Source organism: Prunus mume, linkage group LG2 (assembly GCF_029339155.1).
Source record: "Prunus mume cultivar Tortuosa linkage group LG2, ASM2933915v1, whole genome shotgun sequence".
Lineage (NCBI taxonomy): Eukaryota > Viridiplantae > Streptophyta > Magnoliopsida > Rosales > Rosaceae > Prunus > Prunus mume.
Window position 1 is genome coordinate 22566954 of NC_142699.1, and position 26374 is coordinate 22593327.

Genomic DNA, 26374 nt, shown 5'->3' on the forward strand with positions numbered 1-26374 from the left:
CGTTGCAATCTTACTCTTATTCTATAGAGCTCTTCCAGTTATCGGAGGACGTAATATTATCTAACGCACAGTTTTTTTATTTTTGTTAATTATAAATGTCAACTTTTCAAGACAAAGACAGTAGTCACAGTGAACTCAATAATTCCCATGGAACTTGACTGGACCGTTCTACGGTAATGGACATTTTAAAGGATGTAATTTAATTTTAAAAAAGTTTGCATAATATATGTTCTAATAATAATATATATGTGGGTTATGTTAATTGTTCAAGAGTGTGTGTCTGTCCGACTTCTGCAGTGTGATTCCCTTCTTCTTTCCGTACATTAGATTAGAGTAGTTAAAAATATATATAATATTTACTTCCAATTAGAATATCGCTTTGTAAAAAATATATATTTGTTCTTTATACTTACAATTTAAATAACTATATTTATATGAATGTATGATATTCAACTGATACCAAATTAATTGTGTTTATGACCTAGTTATAAAAAAATTTAACACATTGGGTTTGATTATTAATGGGATAGATAACTGAACATTTGGGGTTCAAATGGTATTTCAATGTTTTGAAAAAGAATAACATTCAGTGTTCAAATCGTGAAAATCTGCTCTCGTGGTAACTTTGCTGTTGTTTTGTTAATGTAGTTCTTGTTAGGGCTCGTCAATGGGCTGGGCTTTAAAGAGGAGAGAGAAAATATCGGGTTGGGCCGGGCCGGGTCGGATTTTTTTAGAAAATTCAAAGCCCAAACCCGACCCATGAGCCGGACTTGAGAAAGCCCATCAAGCCGGGCCGAGCTAAGCCCAACGGGCCGGGCCTACTTTATTCAAAAAAGGTCATAAACTTAAATCATAAGAGCATTTTAGTCCAAATTTGATATTAAACTCACTTAATTCCAATATTTTCACATCAAACTAAATTCATAAAACACCCAATAAAGTCACACAACTTAATAAGATTTGCCACAAAAATAATAAAACCAAGCATTATTTTTGAGGTTATTACATAATTAGACCGTAATACGTTTTAAGAAATAATTTTAAAAAATAATAAGTATCAAAAAAATATTTTTTTTAAAGGATGGTATGAATAAATATGCAAATATTTGGTGATGTGTTCAAGAAAAGCATGATTATATTTGGTGGTACGATTATGTTTCGTGATATGATTATATTTGGTGATGTGATATGTTGTTCATCTTATTTTTATAAACTAGGAATGACACAAATTAATGTGCTAATCATCCAATTATAAACTAGGAATGAGTAAAGAAAAGTGAATGAAATGAAACAAATTATATATGTGATTTAAGTAATATAATTGTAACAACCCAAACCTAAAATTAATATTTAATTATTAATTTATTGGAGGAAAAGACTAAAATGCCCTTAGAATATTTTATTGAGGAAAAGTTGACTTTTTGACTGGGAATGAATTTAGGAATTCCAGTTATACCGTTGCGTAGGGCGCAGCGAGACAAGTCCGTAGACACGTATTGGGCTTGAATCGGAGTAATGACGAAGAGACTACGGTCAAAATACGTTCAGGGGCAAAATTGTAATTTTGGAAAATCAGGATTTTTTTAAAAACCCTCAGCTTCTCTCTCTCTCGTCGCGATCTCCCCCCCGTTTCAGTCCGATCCGTCCTCTCCTCCCAGCCACCGTCACAGGCCACCCCGACCCACCGGACCGAACCCGAACCACCGGCGTCACTCCGCCAACCTAGCCCGGTCATCCTCCCACCGCCTGCCGCCTCGAACCGTCGGAAAAACCATGGTTTCCGACCGATTTTGACAGAATTTTGGAGAGCGGTTTCACCCTTATGCGGCCACCAATCCGAGCATATGAGGTATGGATTTCTAGCTATTTTTCCTGCTCTAGCTGGTGGTTGGATAGGAATTGATTGATTTCACGTGTAGGAGAGCGATTTCGAAACCTAGGTTTTGACAAAGTTTCGGGGCACTGTTCCGGCCACTTCCGACCTCTTTTTGGGGTAGGTCCCAGAACAAAAGTGACTCCAAATAGGGTGTTATACCTAGGATAGGAGTCTTGAGCCTAGATGTTGAGTTTTTTTGGGCGAGGCGTTATCGCTTAGGACACCCACGCACTGCCGGTAGCGTGTGGCGGCACGTGGGCAGATTGGTTGAGACCCAATTCAGTTTCAGAATGATCCTTGGGTCGTCATGAGCGCGTAGGAATTCTCGGATCTTAATTCGGATACCGTTTGAACCCGAGCGGATCTCGCCTAGTGTGTGAGTTCGGGTTCAGCAGAGTTTGAGCCGTTGGATCGTTGTTAGGTCGGTATGTTGACCAGTGTTTCGGGATCGTAGTTAACGGATCGTAAATGCAGTCTCGGCTACTCCAGGGAATGTCGACCTTAGAGCGGGTTTACTGAATGGTGAACGATTCTGAGTTATGGGCGGTGAGAGAACTACGTGTGGCTTGATCCTCGATGCGATGCGTGGCGACCTCTGATTACGAGCGCAGCCACGAGTTAGGCCCCGAGTTTGTGTTATCGTTTTGGACATTTTGGTTATTTTCGACCCACGGTTACGGTGTCGATTTTAAGCGAGATTCGGCCCGGATTTCAAAGTGGAAATTGGGTCAGGTCGTTTCAATTGGTATCAGAGCATTAGGTTAACTTCATGTAGACACTGCATTACATTTGCATCCGTATTTTCATAATTGCTGGACAATTATTATGTTGTTTTATTCCAATTGTTATTTCAACTGTTATTTTATTATGTTATTTTATTTTATTGCATTGGTGTGACTGAGAAAACAGATATCCAGAAGGATTTGAAAAATTTGTTGAGGTTTTCATAGGAAAAATATATTATACATGTTTTTGTATATATATATATATATATATGCATATGGATATATTTTAAGTTCAATTGAGAATCAATTTATTGAAAGTTTATGTAAATAACAGATTATGATTTTCAAACCCACCATAGGGTACCCCCCCAGTTGCCTTGAGACGTCGAGTTATTTTGCCCCACGAGTTCGGGGCGCTGAACCGTGTGGTGCGATGTCTGATCGATTATTTTGCCCCACGAGTTCGGGGCGCTTTGACCGTGTGGTGCGAGTTGCGGCTCGGATTGAGAGGTTGTCTCCGAGATCTGCCAGCTTCGAATCAGGTGACTACGATCCCCGAGTCTGCGATTCGGCTCGAGTTGACTTTGTGTCACCGAGACTGCGAGAATTGACTGGATAACGAATTGAAGGAGTATCGAATTGGATCAGATATGAAGTACGCCTAGGCAGAAAGGATTTTATACAGTTGCCATTATTTTCTTAAGCATTACATCTATATGCATGGTTACTTATGAATTTTAAATGAGTTCGATGCAAGTTTATTCAAAGTATATTTATTTTAGTTTATTTTCATCCAGGTTGCTTTAATTTATCTTATTTTATGTTATTTAACTTGTTGACTGTAATTTTTATTGTCGGTTATGATATTAAATAGTTCAAGTATTTCTAGCCTATTTTGCTCCACAAATCTTACAGTTATCCAGACCGTGAGAGCGAGTGCGGATCGGTTGACGGATGTCCCCTGAGTCCAGCCAGAATTACAGAACATGATGAATTATACATTCAGTGTTTTTTAGTAGAATTACTATTTGATAAGTCGTGCATAAGTAAGAATGCACGAGTCAGAAGGTTTGAGATTGCCAGAGTATTTTATTAATCTGAAAGTTGACATGAATTTCTTTAGCAGACTCATTTATTTGAATCGTTGTGGCCTGAGGCCAAAATATTATGATGCTTGATTGCTTGGATATGATTTCATGCATGCTGGTAGTTGTGATACAGATACATATTTAAACATATATACTTGTTTCAGGCAAAATTTTTTTGGGAATGTTGGTTCTGAGGGAGACTCTGCTGAATTTTGGTAGAAGTCGCACTTGCATTTCGTTAATTCCAGTTAAGAAGGGCAAATTAGTCTTTTGTGCCCAACATTAGCCAAGTGTCAAATACTCAGAGGGAAAAATGGGTTTTTAGCTGATTATCAGATTAAGAGCAGAGTTTTAAGTTTATCGAAATTGATTAATTAGCAGATCTTTTGAGTTTTATTTTTCCCAGCTCGGTATTGATACAAATGTGTGGCCCTCAGATACAGTTATTGAGATGCAAGTAGTGAGTATAGTACTAGAAGGACAGACTTAAGAACCCTAGGTAAGAGATGTAGGCTTAGTACCCATCACTCAAAAGGTGAGGGTATACAGATATAAATAGGTTGCTCCCGGATTTTATTATTCGAATTATAGATGAAGATACTCAGATTTGTAGTTGTAAACGGGTAGCATTGTGGGTCCAGTACCCTCACCCCCTCCGATAGAGGGAAAGTAAATTTCGAGGACGAAATTTTATAAGGGGGGAAGATTGTAACAACCCAAACCTAAAATTAATATTTAATTATTAATTTATTGGAGGAAAAGACTAAAATGCCCTTAGAATATTTTATTGAGGAAAAGTTGACTTTTTGACTGGGAAGGAATTTAGGAATTCCAGTTTATCGTTGCGTAGGGCGCAGCGAGACAAGTCCGTAGACACATATTGGGCTTGAATCGGAGTAATGACGAAGAGAATACAGTCAAAATACGTCCAGGGGCAAAATGGTAATTTTGGGAAATCAGGATTTTTTAAAAAAACCTCGGCTTCTTTCTCTCCGTCGCGATCTCCCCCTTGTTTGATCCGATCCGTCCTCTCCTCCTAGCCACCGCCACAGGCCACCCCGACCCACCGGACCAACCCGAACCACCGGCGTCACTCGCCGACCTAGCCGATCATCCTCCCACCTTTGCCGCCTCGAACCATCGGAAAAATCATGGTTTCCGACCGATTTTAACAGAATTTTGGAGAGCGGTTTCTCCCTTATGCGGCCACCAATCCGAGCATATGAGGTATGGATTTCTATCTATTTTTCCTGCTCTAGCTGGTGGTTGGATAGGAATTGGTTGATTTCACGTGTAGGAGAGCAATTTTGAAACCTAGGTTTTGACAGAGTTTCGGGGCACTGTTTCGGCCACTTCCGACCTCTTTTTGGGGTAGGTCCCAGAACAAAAGTAGCTCCAAATAGGGTGTTATACCTAGGATAGGAGTCTTGAGCCTAGATGTTGAGTTTTTTGGCGAGGCGTTATCGCTTAGGACACCCACGCTGCCAGCGCGTGTGGCGGCGTGGGCAGATTGGTCGAGACCTCATTCGATTCGAATGATCCTTGGGTCGTCATGAGCGCGTAGGAATTCGCGGATCTTAATTCGATCCGTTTGAACCCGAACGGATCTCGCCTAGTTTGTAAGTTCCGAGTTGGAGGTTTGAGCCGTTGGATCGTTGTTAGGTCGGTATGTTGACCCGGATATTTCGAGGATCGTATAGTAGTTGATAGATCGTAAAGCGAGTCTCGGTTACTCGGGAATGTCGACCCTAGAGCGAGGCTTACGATGGTGAACGATTCAGTCGAGGCGGTGAGAGAACTACGTGTGGCATGATCCTCGATAAAGTGCGTGGCGACCTACGATTACAGCGCACCACAAGTTAGAGCCCGAGTTTGTGTTATCGTTTGAGACATTTTGGTTATTTTCGACCCACACGAGTGTCGATTTAAAGCAGTTGGCCCAATTTCAAAGTGAAAATTGGGTCAGTCGTTTCAATAATCCTAAACCTAAACTCTTATTTATACATAATTATATATGTATGTGGGCCTAATGGAACAGGGCTTTTGTGGTCGGGCGAACCAGGCTTTCTTAGGCTTAATTGGGCGGGGCCTATGGGCCAGCTTCAAACACCCAAACCTAAACCTAGCCCGACTAAGGCGGGCTGGGCTATCTCAAAATCCATAACGAGCCAGACTAGACTTTTTTCCGATAGGTCGGGAGGGCCTCCATCGGCCCATGAACCCGTGGGCTAAATGATGAGGCCTAGTTCTTGTTGCTCTCCCAAAATAAAAGAAAAAATAATCGATAATTAATGTGAAAATCCCTAAATGCGCGTTTCCAATTCCGCCTTCCCAGTGGACCCCACCCCTTTATTATTATTATTTTTAAAAAGTAAGTTGACCCCACTCGAAATGAAATGACCATGGGCTAGAAAGTCATTTTTGCCAAAAGAAAGAAAGTAATTAGAAAGACTTAAAAACTAACGTCAAACACCGGTTACGAAGATAATTGAATTGACTCGTCTTCCTTCTAAATTTCAATTCACGCGCCGAAAAGATTATCTTAAATAAATAAAATTATTTAATTTTATAAATTTATAAAATATGAAAATGAAAAAATAAAAATAATAAAGAAAATTAGGCTCAGAAATTTCACGGTACGGAGCAGAGCAGAGCATACAGACGCAAACATGCCATTGTCAACAAGAAGCCAAGAAGCCAAGAAGAATAAATAACAGTGACAACACACACAAAATCCCCATCTTCTTCCCCCGCTTTTATTTGTCAACTCGGCCGCTGACTCGTCTTCGGCTCACTTGACTCGCCTCCCCAAAACAGCACAAGCAAGCGGAGACTGAAGCGAGCGATGGCTTCGGAAGAGAAGCGCATCGAAGACGAACTGTCGTACCCGATTTTGCTGTCGGAGCGGGTCCGGTCCGCCGTGGACGAGGCCGAGTCGTTCAAGCTCGAGTGCTCCGAGGTCGGCAAGCAGGTGGATCGCCTCTCGCAAATGCTCCGAACCGTCGTCCGCTTCGCCACGACGGCGCCGTTTTTGTACGAGCGCCCAATTCGGCGCATCGTCGCCGAGGTCTCCAAGAATCTCGAGCGAGCCCTAACCCTGGTCCGCAAGTGTAAGCGCCAGAGCGTCCTACGACGTGTCGTGACGATCACCAGCGCCACGGACTTCCGCAAGCTCTTCAACTTCCTCGAGTCTTCCGTCGGAGACATGAAGTGGCTGCTCAGCATATTCGACCCGGACTCCGGGGGCAATAACGGAATTGTGCTCTCCCTCGCCCCAATTGCCAGCAACGACCCGATTCTCTCGTGGGTTTGGTCCTTCATCGCCACTATTCAAATGGGTCAGTTGCCGGATCGTGTTGAGGCTGCGAACGAGCTCGCTTCCCTGGCCCAAGACAACGACCGGAACAAGAAGATTATCGTCGACGAAGGTGGGGTCTCGCCGCTACTGAAGCTCTTGAAAGAGGGCTCGTCGCCGGATGCCCAAATTGCGGCGGCGACGGCGCTCTATAATCTGGCCAGTGATCAGGAGAAAGTGAGGACCATTGTGAATGAGGTTGGGGTGCCCGCTATTGTGCAGGTTCTAGGCGACTCGCCGATGAAGGTTCAGAGTCGAGTGGCGACCTTGGTGGCGAGAATGGCGGAGCATGACAGTGTTGCCCAAGAGGATTTCGCCAGAGAGAATGTGATCAGGCCGCTGGTGACGCTGTTGTCGTTTGAGACTTTCGTGGAGGATCGGAAGATTGAATCGGGTAAGCAAAGCATTCACTCTCTAGTTCAGATTAACAAGGAAATGGAGAAGAGCACATTAGCAAAATCCAATCCCAGTAGCAATAGTCGTGAGAGTAATTTTAGACCTTACTCGAATTCGTATTCAAGTTCTTCGTATACTTATTATGCGGAGGGGAGTAATCGTGGGGGACATAATCATAGGAAGGAGAGGGAGAATGAGAAGCCCCATGTCAAGCTTCAGCTGAAAGTTAGTTGTGCAGAGGCTTTGTGGATGCTTGCTAGAGGTAGTGTTTCGAATAGTAGGAGGATAACTGAGACGAAAGGTTTGCTTTGCTTGGCTAAGTTGGTGGAGAAGGAACAGGGTGAGTTGCAATTCAATTGTTTGATGACTATAATGGAGATAACAGCTGCGGCTGAATCCAATGCTGACCTTAGGAGAGCGGCGTTTAAGACCAATTCACCAGCTGCTAAGGCGGTTGTGGATCAGCTCTTGAGGCTGATCAAAGATGTGGATAGCCCGACATTGCAAATTCCTGCTATAAAATCAGTTGGTTCGTTGGCTAGGACATTCCCTGCTAGGGAGACCTGGGTCATTGGTCCCCTAGTGACTCAACTTAGCCCCAAAAATCTAGACATGGCAACCGAAGCAGCAATTTCACTTGGGAAATTTGCTTGTCCAGATAATTTTCTCTGTATGGAGCATTCAAAGACGATTATTGAGTTCAATGCTATCCCACCTCTGATGAAACTGCTAAGAGGCAATGAACACTCACAGTTGCATGGACTGATTCTCCTATGCTACCTTGCATTACACTCTGGCAATACTGACGATTTGGAACCGACTAGGGTGTTGACTGCTCTTGAAGGGGCAGACCGTAGTGTGCTGCCTCAACATCCCGAGTTGAGAGAATTGGTGGCGAAGGCAATATATCACCTCAATCTGTACCACACTGGAGGTCATTCTCAAAGGCTGACATACGTGCCTTGAAAACAAGTTCAGCGGGCTAGAGGACCGAAGTTTGTTGCAGGTATATCATTGTGCTGTGCAGCAGTAGTAGGATCAGTTTGATACTTTTGAAAGGGAAGGAAACATGGCTCATACAAACATAGTTGATTTATAAGATAAATGCGAAAGTTCAGAATTAATTGTTCTTGAGAAAAAAAAAAACAGAGATGACTTGTTTATATGAAAAGAATATTCTATCCTCAGTTCAGTCGCATCCTTTCTCGTAAGGTTCTATTTTCTCAGCATTATTTTGCGGCAATTGCATTTCTTTGATTGCTGATATGTGTGAATGGATGGATCAATGTCCCTATTATCTCGTATATGATAGTTTGCGGGATTATTAGAGTTGGTTATCAAGAACATTGGGCCCATCTAACCTTCAATCAGCTGCATGTGAATCGATCAATCTATTGCAGATGTAGAGTTGGTTGCCTACCCGACTTTGTTTAGAGGCCCCCTCAATTATCTTCATTTGGAGACGACGTAGTTTCACTTTGAAAAATCTAGGGGTGGCATTTTAAACTGAAAAATCGAAAAACCGCAAAAACCAACCGACAATTTACCGCAATGAAACGCAATCGTGGTAAACCGAACCACATTTGCGGTATTAAGAACCGAACCGCATTTGCGGTTGCGGTATTTGATTTTCAAAACTTGCGGTTACCGCAAACCGCAAAGTATAGCCACACGGATGATAAAGTTGAATTTTACAAAGAAATGGAACATATGACAACTTGTAAGTAATTAGTTTATTTATACTAATGTTATTTATGCTTCTTCTTATAATAAAATGTACTACACTATGTTGTTTTATTTGTAAATAACATTGGTACTCAAACAACACAACGGGGTTCTTCAAATCCACTCACCACCAACACTTGAGTTTGTAACTTTAGTTTGTAACATTGGTGCATTGCATTTTCCTTTTAGTTTGTAACTTTAATTAACTTTGAATTGAATTTTTCTTTTTTGTTGTAACTTTAATTCATTTTGCTTTGCATTTTCCTTTTGGTTTATAACTTTAAAGGATTTGGAATTGGAATGCTTGAGAAGTTTAACTTTAATTGGAATGCTTGAAATTGTAACTTTAATTTTCTTAGGTTGTGAATGCTTGAGAAGTTGATGAGATTGTGAATTTATATATGTTTGAGAAATTGAGGTTGTGTATTTATTTATTTAGGTTGTGAATTTATATTTTTGTGAATGCTTGAGAACTCGCTGTTTTAAACCGCTAATTCGCGGTAACCGACCGCATTTTGCGGTTTACAATGCTGGTAAACAGCAAAACGTGGTTGGTTTGCGGTTTTAAAAATCACCAAACCGCAAATAGTCGGTCGGTTTGCGGTTTGAGTAAAAATTTGCGGTTACCGAACCGCAACCACCCCTAGAAAAATCTACCAGACTTCTCACATCATCGAAGGAAACTATTTATAATAAGGGGGTTTCACTAAAACACCTAAAATGGGGGCTGAAATTATAAAAAAACCCAACACCCAAAACACTTTATAAACACACCCAAAACCCATCATTACACACACTCAAAACCCATTTATAAACACACCCAAAAAATATACAATTGTTGATTTTGGGGTTGATTTTGGGTGTGTTTCTATGTTTAAATAGTGTTAGAGTTTTTTTTAATAAATACATGTCTAGGATTGGGTTTATTTATAAATTTGTATTATAATAATTCTTGGACTTGCACACGATAATGGCTTCGTCTTTGGAGCAAACTCGTTTAGTGAATTATTTACAAAGAATGTTTTAAATGCAATTGAGTTTTCTTGTACAAACAAAAATCTCAAGTTTGCCACCTTGAACTCCAAAATCAATATGGTCGTCAAAGTAGCAGGGTTTCCAACACATGCCCTAATTACAGAAAAGAAATCCGATAATAGCTTTAGTACAATTTTCAGTGGGATGTTTATGAACATTGTCACATCAAGTAATTCCCTGATGACACTCTTTTGACATCCTTACTCACTTTTCCTAAGTTAGCATTGCAAATTTTTTGTGCAATAGCACTAATAAGTATGTTCAATGTAAAGGATCCATTGGTATAGTGGTTTGGAGTATTGCTCTTTTAGTCAAAGTCCTGGATTTGAGTCCTGCATCTATGTTGTGTATGTGAGCTTAGTATATTATCGCCCCTCTTGATAGGAAATGTCATAAATTTTTTATTTATTTATAAAAAGTATGCTCAACTACAACCGGTATTTCGTCAACAGTATTACTTCTAGAAAAATAATTTTCATAATCACAAACAAGACTTTACAATGAAAAATGAGGTTGAGCATTCTCAATGCAAACAAACAAACTTAGGGGGGTGTATTCAATTGAGATTTTAAAAGACTATTTAGAGATAAAAAAAAAAGGCTAGTAGATTTAAGCAGAATGTAATGACTTATAGGATTTTATTTATGGATTTCTATAATCAAGATTTCTTTTATAGATTGTAAAAGATTTCTATCATATAATTTATTAGATTTGGAAGGACCATATAGATTTGAAAGGACTACATTATTTAAAAGCACGGAAGCAAAGAAATCAAGACGATGTCGTTTCAGTGAAACTTTTGAGTATCATAGTAGGACCCACTTAAGAAAGGTGTGTGACGTATCTTCTTCCGAACCCACTTAAGAGCACTTCCAACAGTTTGCCCTTTGCCATGGCAAGGGGAGCTAGGGCAGCTACTATTCACGTGATTAGTGGCTGCTCTTGCAAAAAGCAATGTGTGTTTTCACCAGTTGTCATGACAAAGGGCAAATACTATTTATTTTTTTGTTTTTTTCACAAATTTTTTTACCCAAACAATTAATTTGGATAATATTTTCGGATAAGATTTTTGGGTTCTTACGTGTCAATACTATTCATATCTCATAATCGGATAAAATTTTCGAATAAGATTTTCGTTTTCAAATTTCAAATAAATTTCAAAATTCAAATTTCAGATACATTTCAAAATTTAAATTTCAAATTTCAGATGAATTTCAAATTTCAAATAAATTTCAAATTTCAGATAAGATTTTCACCATCTAAAATTGCGCCATGTGTCATCTTTATCGGCCTAATTTTTCTATAAAACTAAAGGCTTAGCTCATACCTCTCACACCTCTCACACCAGATCTTCTCTATATTTTCATTTAACAGATTTTAAAATTCATACTCCATTCTCAATCGTAGACATGAACGAGGTCTTGGAGAGACAAGAGCGAGAAACTAGAGAAAGAAGGCGTAGACGAGCTGCAGGCAAAAGGGTGCAGAGAGAACTAGATCAGCAAATTGTCATAGTAGTGGCTTTGCTTGATGAAGAAAACCAGAGCCATCGTGGCTCACAAGAAGGTCGTGGCCCAAATGTGGATAGACATAGACTTTCTCGGGGTAAAAATCTTCTGGAAGATTATTTTATCCCAACTTCTTTGTACTCTGATGTTCATTTTCGAGCGCGATATAGAATGCAGCCCATTTGTTCAATAAAGTCATGCATGATATTTGCAATTATGATTAATACTTTGTTTTAAAAAAAAAATGCTGCTGAAAATTTGGGACTTTTTCCCGAGCAAAAGTTCACAGCTGTTATACGAATATTGGCGTATAGGTCATTTGATGATCAGGTGAATGAGATTGCCCGGATGGGGAAGTCCACTGCTTTGGAGAGCTTGATGAGATTTTGTGATGTAGTCGAAACTCTGTACACCAAGGACTACTGCGCAGACCTACGCCTAGGGACCTGCAAAGGCTTCTACAAAAAACCAAAGCTCGAGGATTTCCAAGAATGATTGGTAGCATCGACTGCATGCACTAGCAATGGAAGAATTGCCCAACTAGTTGGCAAAGAGATCATGGAAATAGGAAAGGGCAAAAAAGTATCATCCTCGAAGTCGTTGCTGGATTCGATACATGGGTTTGGCACGCCTTCTTCGGAGTTGCCAGATCTCAAAACGACTTGAACATCCTAGGTCAATCCCTGGTATTCAACGATGTTCAGAGAAGTGAAGCCCCGAATATCACCTATGAAATCAACAATACCGTCTACCATAATGGATATTATCTAGGTGACGACATCTATCCGAGATGGACCACATTTATGAAATCAATTATGCATCCCCGATCTCAAAAGTAAAAATTATTTGTTGCCTATCAAGAGTGTTACAAAAAAGATGTGGAGAGGTACTTTGATATCCTCCAAGCCCGATGGGCTATTATTAGGGGCGCGACGCATCTGTTTGATGAGGAGGTACTGAGGAGCATAATGATGACATGCATTATCCTCCATAACATGATTGTGGAGGATGAGTATGGTTACGATGCTGCAGATGTGTACGAACCGGATCCCATGAACACGGCCTTGACAAGAATTTATGAAAAACTCATAGGGCTAAATGGAGAACCAGTGCAGCATGAACCATTGGTTAGGGACATTCGTTTCATGACCCGTATGATTGATCGATACACGAAGATGCAATTGTCTTATATTCATGAACGACGTCAAGTTGACTTGATGGAGCAATTATGGGCGGTGAAAGGCAATGACGGTGAATGAAGTGAAGTGAAGATGTTTTTTTTTAATTTATTATGTTTATGTTTTATTTTTAGTTATGCTTTGTGTTTTTAATGCTTTGGTTGTGATTTGTTTTTTATGTATGGAATGTTTTGAATAAAAATGTATTTTATTGAATTCTTTCTTTATTCACTCAAAGAAAATCAATACAACTAATAAAATAAAATATATGAATTACAACTAATTTTTAAAACAAAACATTAAAATACAATGAAATGAAAGGCAAGCAAACTAAGTTAATGGTTTTGATCATTTAACCAATCCGTGTTACTAGGTCCATCGTCACGAAAAAGTCTTTGTCTCATAACCTCCCTTCGTTCTAGCTTCCAAAATTGTTTTATTTCAGGGGACATATGGCTTGTATCCATGGCCATGGTTTCCCGATCCTTCCTCTCAATGTTTTCTTGGCGTACATACTCCTTTTCTTTTGCATATTCTAGTTGAATTGCCCTCTCGTCTTCTTGGGTTTTCATGTCTATTTCAATTCTCATGGCGCTTTGCCTTGCACTTTCTTCCAAAAATTTAGATGTATTATTGGCAGAATTACTCCCTTTCTTCGCCTTCGCCACCTTCCTCCCAATAGGCCTTGGCTCCCTTTGGATGGGTGAGTCTTGACTCATCGGGGAATCCATAAGCGAATCTGATGCCGGTGAATCATGGAGTGGCGTCTCGTTCAACACCACCGTCGGACCCGTTGGAATAATTCGGAATCCCTTATAATTCTTCACCACCTCCCAACATTGGGTATGGTTGAAAGTTTTTTTGCATTTCCTAGTAGCACCATACCACATTTGTGCTAATATTGAAAATGCAAGAAACTTAAAAAGTATTGACAATGCAACAAATATAAACAAAATAATGGACATGCAAGAAATATTAACAAAATATAGAAATTGCAAGAAACATTTAAATAAAAATTAATAGGACATTAAAATTAATAAAATGAAAATTACAAATAATTTACCTCATTGCTAAGATTTTCCCCACTTCTATGGTTGTCCATCGCTTTTGCCAAGGCATCTCTCCATTTTCTCAACTCTTTATTGAGAATTTTTCACCTGCTAGATAATGTCATTTCCGTACGGGTCGAACCCGATATTTCACAAAATTCGGTATGAATTTTTTTCCACATATGATAGAATTTCATCTCATTGCCCGAGACAGGATAATGACTAATTTGGACCCAACACTCACACAACGAAACATCTTCCATGATGCTGTAGGGGACTTTTTCTTCCGACAGCTATAAGTGGGCTAGGCTGCCGTAAAGGACAAACTGATGGAATTGTCCCCTTTGTCTGAGTTCGAAAATTAAGCCCCGAAAACACTTCGAAAAGACAACATAGCCTTATGAAGTATTTTGGTTATCTTCACCAACCAAAATAATAGCAGCTTACGGGTAATTTTTTCATGCTTACAGATAAACTCTTAAACTCAGCGTGAGTGGCGTGTGGCATGGAAGCAAAATCAACACGAGTTTAGCACTAAGAGGAAATTTAGGCTTGCTTTGAGGGAAAAAGAAGTGTTAGGGTAAGAAAGGAGAAGTTTCTTGAGAGACTTGGCTAAGAAAGAGGAAATAGAGAACAAAGTTCTTTCGGCAGCTTGATAGATGCTCTGTCTGCCAGAAGAGAAGAATGGAGAAGGAAGGTGAATAGTGCACGAGGTTGCTGGGTTTTTGCAAGTCAAAGAGAAAGCTTGCTCTCTGAATCTGGGTTGCTTTTGTTAGGTAGGAGAAGTCTTAATTTATAGCAGCTAGAAACCACCATTTTTCAAGAAACTCTAATGGCTTCTACCCATTTTGGCTAAGCTTTTCCCTCATTTCTTAACTCCTCCCTTGGCTTTTCTTATTTTGATGAAATCTCTTCTATCTATTTGCATCAAATCAGAGTTTTTTGAAGCTTAAGGCCCCTTTTTCCCCGCAGCTATCTCAATGGTAGACTTCTATTCCTAGCCATTTCTTTTATTGCTTTTTTTTTTCATGGCTAAGTTTTATGGGGAAAGGAGTTGGGATATACATGTTGGTTCGAAGGGTGCTCCTCGCAGCTTGCAAGATAATATTCCTTGGTTCCTTGAGTGTTTCTTGCTTGGAACTTGTTCCCTCCATGTGCTGGAACTTCTCAGCAGCTCTGTTCAATGAACCTGCCAAACTTCTCTACGTGGCTTCTATTTTTCCAGCAAAGGGCTGAGGCTTTTGTGGCTTATTTTGGAGTTTTTTTTGTATGGGCCAAAGTGGTTTCTTAAGCACATGGGCTATTTTTGTTAAATATTGGGCTTTTAGGTTGTGTTAATAGGCTATTTTGCTTGGGCTATTGGGCTACTTTTCTTTCTTGTGCTCACTCACATGTTTGGGCCTAAGTTTCGAGGCTCCCAAGCAACCGGAGACCTTCCATTTCTCGGCCCATCAATGGGCCTCATGTTGATTCATTACCATCTATACCATAACCTACTCAAGCAAGCCCCGGGTATTTGAGTAGCTTGAGCCCACTTAGGCTTATAGCGTGGTTGGATGTGAGATAACTATTTCGTGCTTGGCGTGACATGTCGCTTGGCATATGTTATCATCCTTGGGCAAGGCTGTGATGTTTAATTTTGGCATGGGCTTGAAGAGCCGGTATATTTTATCTCCACCCCTAGCATGGTGAATTTATTTAGCATGGCACGCGAATTATAACTCACGTGTGGCGAGTTTTCTTGTACCTCCTTTTACGCTTTTTTCCTAATGGAGTATCGTTTTGGATTGATAATTTACTCGGGCCCAATCCATGGATTTTTTGGGCCTCAACATTAGCCCCCTTAATTATAAGGGCCATGAACAGGCATGATTAGCCCCAGCAGTTACTTGCAGTTTCCCAACACCAACTGCATTCTTCTTCTTTTTATTATTATTTTCTTCTTTTTCTTTCCTTTCTCCCTCGTTTCTCGCACCAGACACAAACTCCTTCCAGTTTTTCTTCTCTTTTCTCACACCAACCTTTAGTTGCTAGAAATGCTCTAATGAAAGGAAAGCATATGAAGAGAAGTCCACTCCATATGCAACATGGTCGTATATGTATTGGTGGTAGAAATCCTCTACTGTTTTCAATTTATTTATATTTATTTTTCCCTCTACTGTTTTCAAAATAATCTGATAAAAGTTATGAACATAGAGATATAGGGGGACTCTTGTTCATTATAATTACATTAAACTATTCTCAGCATCAACATGGCATACTTCTAGAATCTCACCTAAAAATTTACTTAATCACAACTAGTTGGGGGAACTACATTGATCCTACTTTGCCGTTCTACCAGAACACTAGGAAGCAATAGACTCATAGGGGTTGTTTGGCACGAAGGACTGTTATAAACTGTACTAAATAATATTATTGTCTTGGATTGGCTTGACTTGGCCTAAGTTAAATAACACTTGTACTGCGTTTGGTATATGTTGGACTAGTACTAAATTTTTTGATTTTTTGAATTTTTAAAAATATATCAAATGGATTTATTATAATTTTTTTTACTTTTCTTCTCTCTCTCCGCATCTCAACGTTTTCTTCTTCCTCCCGCTTTTGCTTCTTCTTCTCTGTCCTCCTCCTTCTCCTATTCTTCTTCTCCATCCCATCTCCTTCGCCTCTTCTTCTAATTCTATTTTTCTCCTTGTTTTTTTTCTGAAATTTTTTCTCTTTGCTTCTTCTCAATCTACTTCGTCTTCTACTTCTTCCTTTGCTTGCGCTGTCGTCGTCTCCACAATGCAATCGTTGCATAGTCGTTGTCGTTCACAACCCATAGCTCAAGTGCGAAGTCATTGTCTCTCATCGGTGCTCGTCAAACCGATTGGAATTGGCTGCGTGCGCTTTAACGGTCGGGGATTGTATCGATTGCAGGCACTGGGATGGTAGGTGGTTGTGCATGTCGCTTGGGTGGTCGGAGGTTGTGGCTAGCGCTTGGGTGGTTGCAGGCGCTGGGGTCGGGACTGCATTGTCCCCTCTTTTCACACGGGTCTCACTAAGAACACCTAAGGAGGTGTTTTCGGTGGGCCCAGTATTAACAGTCCCACTTAAAATTAGAACCAAGTGAAAACAAACATGGGATAAAAAATTATCTAGTCTAATCCAAGCCTAGAAGGTGTAACAAACAAGCCCATAAAGGTATAACATTCAAGAATTTACATAAATGGATTTAAAAACGTACAATTTCCAAATGCGTACAAGCAATACAATTCGAAACTGCTATCACTCTCTGCTCAAAGCCTCCAATTTCAATACTATGATTATGATTAACAATAAATTCACTAATAAAATTGTAACAATGGTCCCTAGACTAAGACCAAACTTTACTTTTCATCCCTCATATTGCTAAATTGTCACGGTGGTAATTTAATTATGCCTCCTCTTTCAGGAATCGTCCTTTCCGTCATCTCAGTTAACTTTTTTGTTAAAAATGAGGGCATATTTGTCTTTTCATGTGCTGGATTGTGTAGAGACATCATATTAGCATCTCATGTGATTTTAATCCAGATTTGTCTTTTTAAATTGAATTTTAAGAAGGTCTGTTGGAGGATTTGGAGAATTTGCCTTTTTAATATCTAGATTTGTTCTCATGTTTTTTTTTTTCCCTTAAAATTATGGGTTGAGGGGAATCGTGGCTGGGGAGAAGTTGCTCGCCGAGCAATGATATATAATTAACTAGTATGTACAGGGCTAGGCCTCCATGGAAAAAATATGGGTGGGGGAAGAAGAAATTGAGAGAGAGAGAGAGAGAGAGAGAGATTTATTTTAAAAAAAATTTGTGTGAGAAGACATTTTTGCCCATATTACGTCATCATTTTTAACGAAAAAGTTGACTAAGATGACGAAAATGACGATTTTTGAAAGTAGAGACATAATTAAAGTACCACCGTAGCAATTTAGCAATATGAGGGACGAAAAATAAAGTTTGGTCTAATCCAAGGATCATTGCTACAATTTAGCCAAAAAATAAACAGGGAAAATCAAACCTTGCAGGTAGGAAATTTCCAAATTGCACTTCCCAGCTAGGTATCCTAGCTTTGTAGCATCCACCATAGCCATGGGCCAATTCGGAGTGGCCTGTTGATTGCTTCGGTTACTACTTGGGCTTCAGCTTAGGTTACGCAGCCTAGTGTTTGGAAAACTTCATTCCAAGGTGGCCTACTTAGCCAGCCACCAAGCCAGAATTTTTCTCTCTTGAGGAACCTTATTTAAGTGCAATAATGAGGACACAAAATTTAGCCGTTAGATCCATATGAACGATTGAGATCAAATTTCCCCATTGACTTACAACCAGGTAGGTGAAACCCAAACCCGAAATTCATACCCAACAAAGGTTGAACATGTTCAACACCCACAAGGTTGAAGTTTGAACACAAAAACCCATAGAGCTAAGAAACATAGCTAAACTGGTTTGGAATCTGGCTTAATGATAGTTGAAGGCAATTTCGTTCCCTAAATCCTGAAAAATTAGTTAGTTTGAGTGGAATGGGCGAAGCCGTGGAAGGAGCGAAGCTGTATTCATTGGAGCAAAGCCATGATTCTTCCATTTTGGAAGTGATAGGTATGAATATTCCAACGAAGGAAAGCTCAAACAACCTTAAGTTTCAAGTGGACCCAGCATTTGGTAATCTGTGTAATTTAGTGGAATTTCAGTTTAGGGTTAAAGTTATGGTTTTCCCCTATTTTTATGGTCAATGGTGTTGGATTTGGCATTTCATGTTTGTGGTTTACTTGCATTGTAGTTTTTGCTTGGGTATATGTAAAATAATCCAATGAACATCATGTCAATAAAATATTAGTAACACGCATTTACAAAGTAACAAACTGTCAATAATGAAAGTGTTGAAGAAAAATGTGAACCTCCAAACATAATTTCACCATCACTAATTAAATAATGAGGTTTTATTATTTTCGGTTCGACCCATTCGAGACGTAGTGTCTATTAGTTATAATCCCTTGCTTCAACGGAACACCCTTTGATTTCATCATAAAAAAACAGAACGTGTGTCTTTGTTTTTGCGTCTGCTCCCAAGTCCAACCTCAGGTGTCTATGTATCTCTTACGGAAATCAAGCCACTCGTAGTTCAAATAATTGCAATGAATAAATGATTCATTGCAAAAGGGGGAATTTGAATGAATTGAGGCATGTTTGGTAGCCATCTTGCATTTGAGAGTTGAGGCAGATAGACCCGAATGCCATAAACATTTTATTGAGCCTCCTTGACCGTCAATTGATTTAACTCTCTTGAACCTTCGCTGACACCCTTGTACACTTGCTTAGCTTGGTGCTGTAAGTCATGAACTCACGTCTTCGTCCTTGGAATACAAAGGGGCACAAGTGCCTAGACACTTTGCTTTCGTTTGTTGCTAGCACCAAAAGTGACGTGAGGGACTTGAAAAAGCCTTGGTTTCAAACCTTCGCCTTGTCTTCTATCTGTGTGAAGCTCAATGCTTGTTTTATTTTGTAGAGCATATTCTTGAGCTTACTGGACATTTACAAGGAATAGGCCCTCTCAAACAAACACGCCTTTACTATTTTTTCATTCTCTTTGACGTCTTGGCGTCAGTACAAGCTAGCTACTGTGAGTTTGTTGCTGAAGCTTTGAGCCTTTTGGCTTGGGGACTCTTGAATGCCATATCAGGTGAAGTGGTGTTTAAGCTATTGAATAAATACCTGTTCACCAATCATATTACTTGCCTTTTGTCATTTGAGTTGGCTTTCTTGCTTGCATTCTCTGATAATTGATGCATCTGCTTCTCTCCTTTTTTTTTATCTATTTTTTTCTTTTGTTGCTGATGAAGCTTCATCATTGTCACTGAGTTTGCTGACTTCTTTGTTGGTGAAAACCAATTTGTTGACTTCTTTATCATTAACGAGTCGGCATGTCTCATGTCGCAGAGCTTTTGACATACGTGAGCTGCTTTTCCTTTTTTTTTTTGGCTTACTTTCCCGTCCAAGAAAAGAAAGTGTGATCTCTTCTTGTTTGGGTTATGAGAAAGATCATCAGTTGGCTGTTTTTGACGGTGGGCTAAACACCCCAGCCCTGATTTATTATTTTCACTCTGCCAGCAAATAGATATTTTCTGTGGTTGCAATTAGAGAGTGCCAAAATGGTGCTTTTGTCTTGTGGCACTTTTTTTCTTTATTGCACAGCATATCATGGCTCCACAATTTGAACAAAAGCCAACATTTTTTTGGTTTGGGAAATTGCTTGCCCTCGTCTTTCACTTCCTCGACACATGGAACACCATCTTTTCTGCAGCTTGGGCATAGAATATTTTTTTAAGGGTATTTCACCCGTATATGCTTCATCCCTATATTTGATTCATGGGGTTTTTTTAAATCAAAAATAGATTTATCATCCAATGGAAATTTATTGGTTTTCCACCCATGATAGATTTATCATCCAATAATTTCGGGGTTACTCACCCATAAGAATTTCTCATCCATATAAATTTTAGGGTTTCTCACCCAATAATGGATTTCATATCCAATGATTTTTTGGGTTGCTCACCCATGGATTTGCATCCAAATGGTTTCAGCGTTACTCACCCATGAATTTGCATCCAAGAAATTTGATTCAAGGGTTGCCACCACACATGGATTGCCATCCATTTGATTGATTAAAGGATTGCCACCCAACATAGAGGACCTCAAGAGAGGAGCTTTGTTGCAGATGCATCTTTGATTGCTTCTGTCTTTTTTTTCTCCCCAGCCTTTCGGCTGTTCTTCTCTGCCTTTGTGGCCTTGCGAGCACTTTTTTCCTTTTTTTTTTTTTTTTTTTTTCCTCTGAAGCCTCCCCCTTCTCTTCTTTTCTTACTGTCTTTATATTGATCACCCATGATAGAATGTTTTAATTTGAAAACATGATGATAAGCTGAGCCTCAAAAACGGAACTACCAATCTCCTATGGGAGTGCCCACTATTGGTCAAACTCTCCTCTTTTTCTTTTTTGAATTTCCTTCCTTTATCTGATCAGCAAGTTTGTTTTGTTTTGAGCACTTATCAACTTAGATTAGATACGGTTTGTTGGACCTGGGATTTGACCAATACAACCTGGTAATTTTTTTGGTTCAACAGAAAGGAACAAGATAATCTTTGATGATGTTAAAGTTGAGGAGATTTATCAGTAATTCTTATGCGCATCTATTTCATCAATTTTCTAATGTGGCTGGTTGATTAGTTGTGTAATGTAATGCAGTCGCTTTGTAATGTAACTGGGGCAATCACTGGTATGCAAGAAACTCAAGAAAATAACTAGATAAGTGCCCTGAAGAATCAAACCCCAAACCATAGGCCTGACCAGGTAGTAGAGGGTAGACATTTGATTCAGAAAATATGGGGATAAATCAACATTAGAAACTGGCTTCATAAGAAAAGAAACAATGATAATAAATGTATCTATTTCATTGTTTGATTGATGATCCATTACACTTGATTAATTATGTATTTCTTTTTCTTTTTTTGGTTAAAATATGATTGCATAAGGTACCTGGTAGTAAGTGCAAATCAAGTTTTGTTAATAACAGTCTCAAATTAGCATGTATGCAAACAATGATGATGATGTAGCTCCAGTGTAAGAGAGTGGCTATGATGATGATGGGAGTGGTTGTGATGACGATGGCTTGTTTGGCATTTCTGTTGTCCCATTTCCAACCTAAAATAAAATGGAACAATATTAACTAACTAAAGTACATGAATTAAATTTCTGACCAACTTAACCAACCAAAGTAGCATGACAGAGTTGTCACTTACATTTCCTCTTCCATTTGGCATTTCTCATCTCCCATATCATCTTCTTCTTCTTATAGTAGTTCCTCTACCTCTCTCTCTGCCTCTAGTTGGGCTGGGCTGATTAGGCTGGGCCTAAAAAATAAAATTAAACAAAAATAAACTAAACAATAACAAAAAAAAGAGGGTCATATGAACTGGTTGGGCCTAAAGACCAAAAAGGGATTAAACTAAAGAGATTTGAACTAAAATACCTGAGCTGCCCCTTGGACTGTAGAAGAGCCAATTGTTCCTTGGTTGGGCGGATTAGGAAAGGCCTACAAAAACAAAAACAAAAAACTAATTAAATTAAATAATAACGAAAGGAAATTAAACTACAGAAAATATAATCCAAATACATGTGCTGCCCCTTGGTTGGCATGCCATGTCTTATTATGTCCCTCCTGGCCACAAATAGAGCATCTTATCTTGACATAAATCCTTCTCAGCTTAGTAAGTGGTGAATTGTAAAATGGGGGCAAATGGTTTGGAGGAACTAGAGCAGGTACTTCAACATCAGCTGATTCTTTGTTCCTTGATTTCTTGGGTCTTCCAGGCTGCTTCTTATATGGAGGAGGTTTAACTGGAGGCCAATTAGTTCTCTACCACTGGTCCATGGATGGTATTAGGTGTACTATAGGTTCATATGAACTCAAGTAGGCTTCTTTCTTATAGCAGTCATGTGCATAGTCAAACACATTTGCCTCCTTTTGAAAGATACAAGAAATAGCATGAGAACATGGGATCCCACACAAATCTCATCTTCTACAAGAGCAAGTCTTGGCTTTTAGATCCACTACATACTCTCTCCCATACATATGGCTCACTTGGTATTTGCTCTCACCTGCTAATCTAGGAATGCATTGACTAGCTCCCAACTTGTTCTTCTTAATGATCTTGACAATCCTAGGCCCAACTGGATGTCTCCAAACCATACAAGCAATCCTTCTATTAGCCATCATTAACATGATATAAACTCTAATCCTTTCTAGACATGTTAAGATAAACTTGTCTCTTGAATCTAAAATGCAAAAGTTAAAAGATTCATAGAGGTTTTTCAACAACAGATCACACTTAGAATGTGGCTCAAAATGAGATCTACTCCAATTTTTGACTGGTCTTTTCATAACCCACTTCCACGCCTCTTCATCTTGCTATTTCATTTTGTCCATTTCTGCTTCATACCATGGAATGGCAGTTGCTCTTGCCAAAGCCCAGAGAATGTTTTTTAGTGCAAGGCCAGCATGCTCTGTCCTGAAGTTGCTGTAGAGATGCCTAACACATATTATGTGCTCAGTTGTTGGAAGCAATGTTTCAATTGCAGGTAGTAGACCTTTTTGCTTGTCACTCATAAACACCTAAGCTTTCCCATTCTCAATTTTTAAGTCTTCAATCAAAAGTTCAAGGAACCAAATCCAACTACTTTTTGATTCCACCTCTACAACAACATAAGCAACTGGGTACATTCCATTATTCCCATCAACACCAACGGCTGTTAAAACTTGCTATGTGTAAAGTCCCTTTAAATGGCATCCATCTATACCAATGAGAGGTCTACATCTTGCCAAAAATCCCCTCTTACAAGCTTCCAAACATACATAAATTCTTTCAAACACAGGTACATTACCCTTCATCTTATTCTTTATAATCATAGTGCTGCCCTTGTTAGCCTTCTTCAATTCTTCTGCATAGTCCCATAGCCTCGCATATTGCTCCACATAGCTGCCTTCAATGATCACATTGGACAAGCTCTTTGCTCTATAAATTTGATGCCTTGAAACATTCATATGGTACTTTTCTAATACCTCATACTGGAATGCCTCTACATCTCACCCAGGATTTTTCCTAATCTTGTCAGCAAACCTTTTTGACAGCTACCTTGAATTAGTATTTTTCAGTTTGTCCACTCTAGTACACTCATGCTCTAAGGAGAGAGTCTTTATGGCAAATGTCTGCTCATCTTTGTCTATCTTGGAAGCAAACAGAATAACAGGGCATTTCGTGTGACATGCACACTTTTCTTGAATCATTTTATTATCATTCTTCACCAATTTAACATTCTTCCCTTGCACAATTACATACTCCTTTATAGCTTCCTTGAGTTCATCCTTATTGGAAAATTGCATTCCAATTCTAAACTCTGGATTTCTCAAATCAGTTTTTTTCCTAAACTGTCTAAAATTTGGCCTCTTCTATTTCCTTTTGCTTGTCTTTTTTTGACCATCTTCCTCACCACCAGAGCTATCACCATCAGAAGGAAGTCGATCACTATCTTCATCATCATCTGATATCTCCCCTGTAACTTCATTAAGAGGTATTTCATTCATCTCTTTAAAACATTGTGCATATTCAACATTTGGTGCACCGTTCCTTGGTTGTGCTCTTGATGCAGCCTCTTTATTACCATTTTCTTCTTATTCACTTAATTCATAATCACTGTCAACAATAACATCCTCTTTTTCCTCCTCTTCCTCCTCTTCGTCTTCCTCTTCCTCTTCCTTTTCATCTTCATCTTCATTGTCAACATCTTCACTACGTTGTTGTTGCTCTTTATCTTCACTCTCTAGCTCGTTGTTATGAGTAGGATCATGGTAATACAACACCAATACCTGATTTGATGAAATGCTCCCAACCAACCCCGGAATACAACTATCATTTACAACATGATGGCCACTTTTTGCAGGCCCCTTATAGTAAACTTTTAAGTTTGTAACCCTTCGTGTTATATCAACTTTGTATCCAATATCTATCCCAATTTTCTTTAAATACAATAATGACAGATAGTCATGAATACAGTTGTCAACATAGCATACTTTGCCTCCCTTATACATGCCATTCTCCAACATACCAAAATGGTGGAGTTCAAGAGTACACAGCTCTTTTTTATCTACCACGTTACACAAAGGCATGCTTACAAACAATTTCCATGACAATGAGGACAAAGTAAGTGTAGGCATGTGCAAGTGTGAAATCACTTCCATGACAAATCGACGGAAATGGGACCACAGACAATAATAAAGACTCCAACTTACATTTTTTTTCAACCTTAAAGCCAAAACTTCATTGTCAATAAGAGGACCACACATTTGCAAACATAATATATTGTAACATATAATGCAGAAGGCATATTTAGGTTATAGTAACTTACCATACTTGGGGGGTTCTCTAGACCACCGAAAAATTGTCTCCATTTGAAGAATAATTGATCGGGAGTTACAATATTTATTAAATTATAGGGCACACATTGGGCTTGTTTTTCACTCCCTTGGCACCAAAAAGCTAGAAGGCTGAAGGCCCTTTTCTTTCGAGATGCTGTTTCCAGACATAGCTAGTACTTCACTAATCACATTTCTTACTGTCCTGATGAACTCCGTGCAGTGACCTTCTCTCACGAGTTCTTCAAGGTGTGCTTTTCAAGCGAAGCAGTTGTTGGTAGTGTGCCTGTGTGTCCCATGGAAGGCACAGTATTTGCTAGTATCCCTCTTGGGTGGCGATCTTCTTACCCAAGGTTTGTTTTTCACTTGGGCTAAGATTTGATGTATGGGGATGGTGAACTTGGTGTAGTTCTCTCCTGCCGCAGAGTCTCCTTGTGGGTGTGACCTGCACTTATCCTTACTCTTGTTGCTAAATTCATCGCTTCTTTGGCCTGCCCGTCTAGTCGACTGGTCTTCCTACTTTGTAGATTTCTTTGCGGCGATCGATCGTCATCCCAGAGCGTGTAGCGTTCTCGCGGTCGCGTAGACCTCTGCCAGAGTCCGGATAGGAGTGATAGTCACGCAGTACAAGTCGTGTTCAGCTGGAAAACCTTTCTTGAATGCGTATGACGGGATCCGATCGTCACATCCTACAATGTTGGTCTTTTCTCGCTTTGAATCTCTTGACGTAATCTCGAAGGGATTCGTCGGACTTCTTGCACAGGTTGTGGTGGTCGTGGTTCTTCTTGATCGCCCGGTAAGAGGTGTACTCTTTGGTGAAGATGTAAGCCAACTCCTTGAAGTTGCCGACCGACCCAGATGGTAGGGTGTGGAACCAATCTTGGCTGCCCCTCGCAAGGTCATTACAAATACCTTGCACATCAGACGTCGTCGGCCTTGTGGAGGATCATGACACTTTTGAAGTGTTTTAAGTGGCTCTCGGAATCGGAATCCCCTTTGAAGTGGGTAAACGAAGGCGCCGAGAATCGCCGGGAGCGACTGCTCGATTTCGGCCGTGAAAGGTGTGGAGTTTGCCCGGTCGATCTTCTTACGTAGTACATCTTCGAAATTTCCACTGGTCTTCAAGTCTCGAAATCGGTCATTCACAAGCTTTTCTACGTCCTCCACACACATTGCTAGTCGGTCTTGTTAGCGATGCTAATTGACCTCCTCGTGGGTCTACGAGGGTCGACCTTCTCGTCTGCGTTGCCTAGGCGGCCCGTTGGTGGACTGCGCTTGCGAGAGATTCTTCGTAGCTTGTCGACGAGAACCGCCTCTTCGAGAGTGAGCATCAAAGCGCCTTTCCTTGTGGTCCTCATTGTGAGGATTATCCGGTTGACCACTCTGGGGACCTAGCCTCTTGTGAATGCTCCTCTGCGAGTGGACAGCTGAGCGTCTTTCTTCACGATCTTCGTTGCGATGGTTGTCCGGC

General features: G+C 39.8%; 2 protein-coding genes across 2 annotated transcripts; one reads left to right on the top strand and one right to left on the bottom strand.

The window, feature by feature from the left end:
- Positions 1-6318: 6318 nt before the first annotated feature.
- On the top strand, positions 6319-9402 carry ARO4 (armadillo repeat only 4). Its single transcript, XM_089047448.1, has one exon. It carries the CDS (start codon positions 6535-6537, stop codon positions 8404-8406), a length of 1872 nt encoding a protein of 623 aa, XP_088903574.1. The 5' UTR covers positions 6319-6534; the 3' UTR covers positions 8407-9402.
- A 12164-nt stretch (positions 9403-21566) lies between these two features.
- LOC148919844 (uncharacterized) lies at positions 21567-24075 on the bottom strand. The gene is made up of 7 exons (XM_089044459.1): positions 23970-24075; positions 23627-23888; positions 23376-23506; positions 22576-22769; positions 22384-22455; positions 21964-22026; positions 21567-21635 (listed from the first exon to the last, which is right to left on the bottom strand). The coding sequence occupies exons 1-7, from the start codon at positions 24073-24075 to the stop codon at positions 21567-21569; spliced, it is 897 nt and encodes a 298-aa protein (XP_088900585.1).
- Between the last annotated feature and the right edge of the window lie 2299 nt (positions 24076-26374).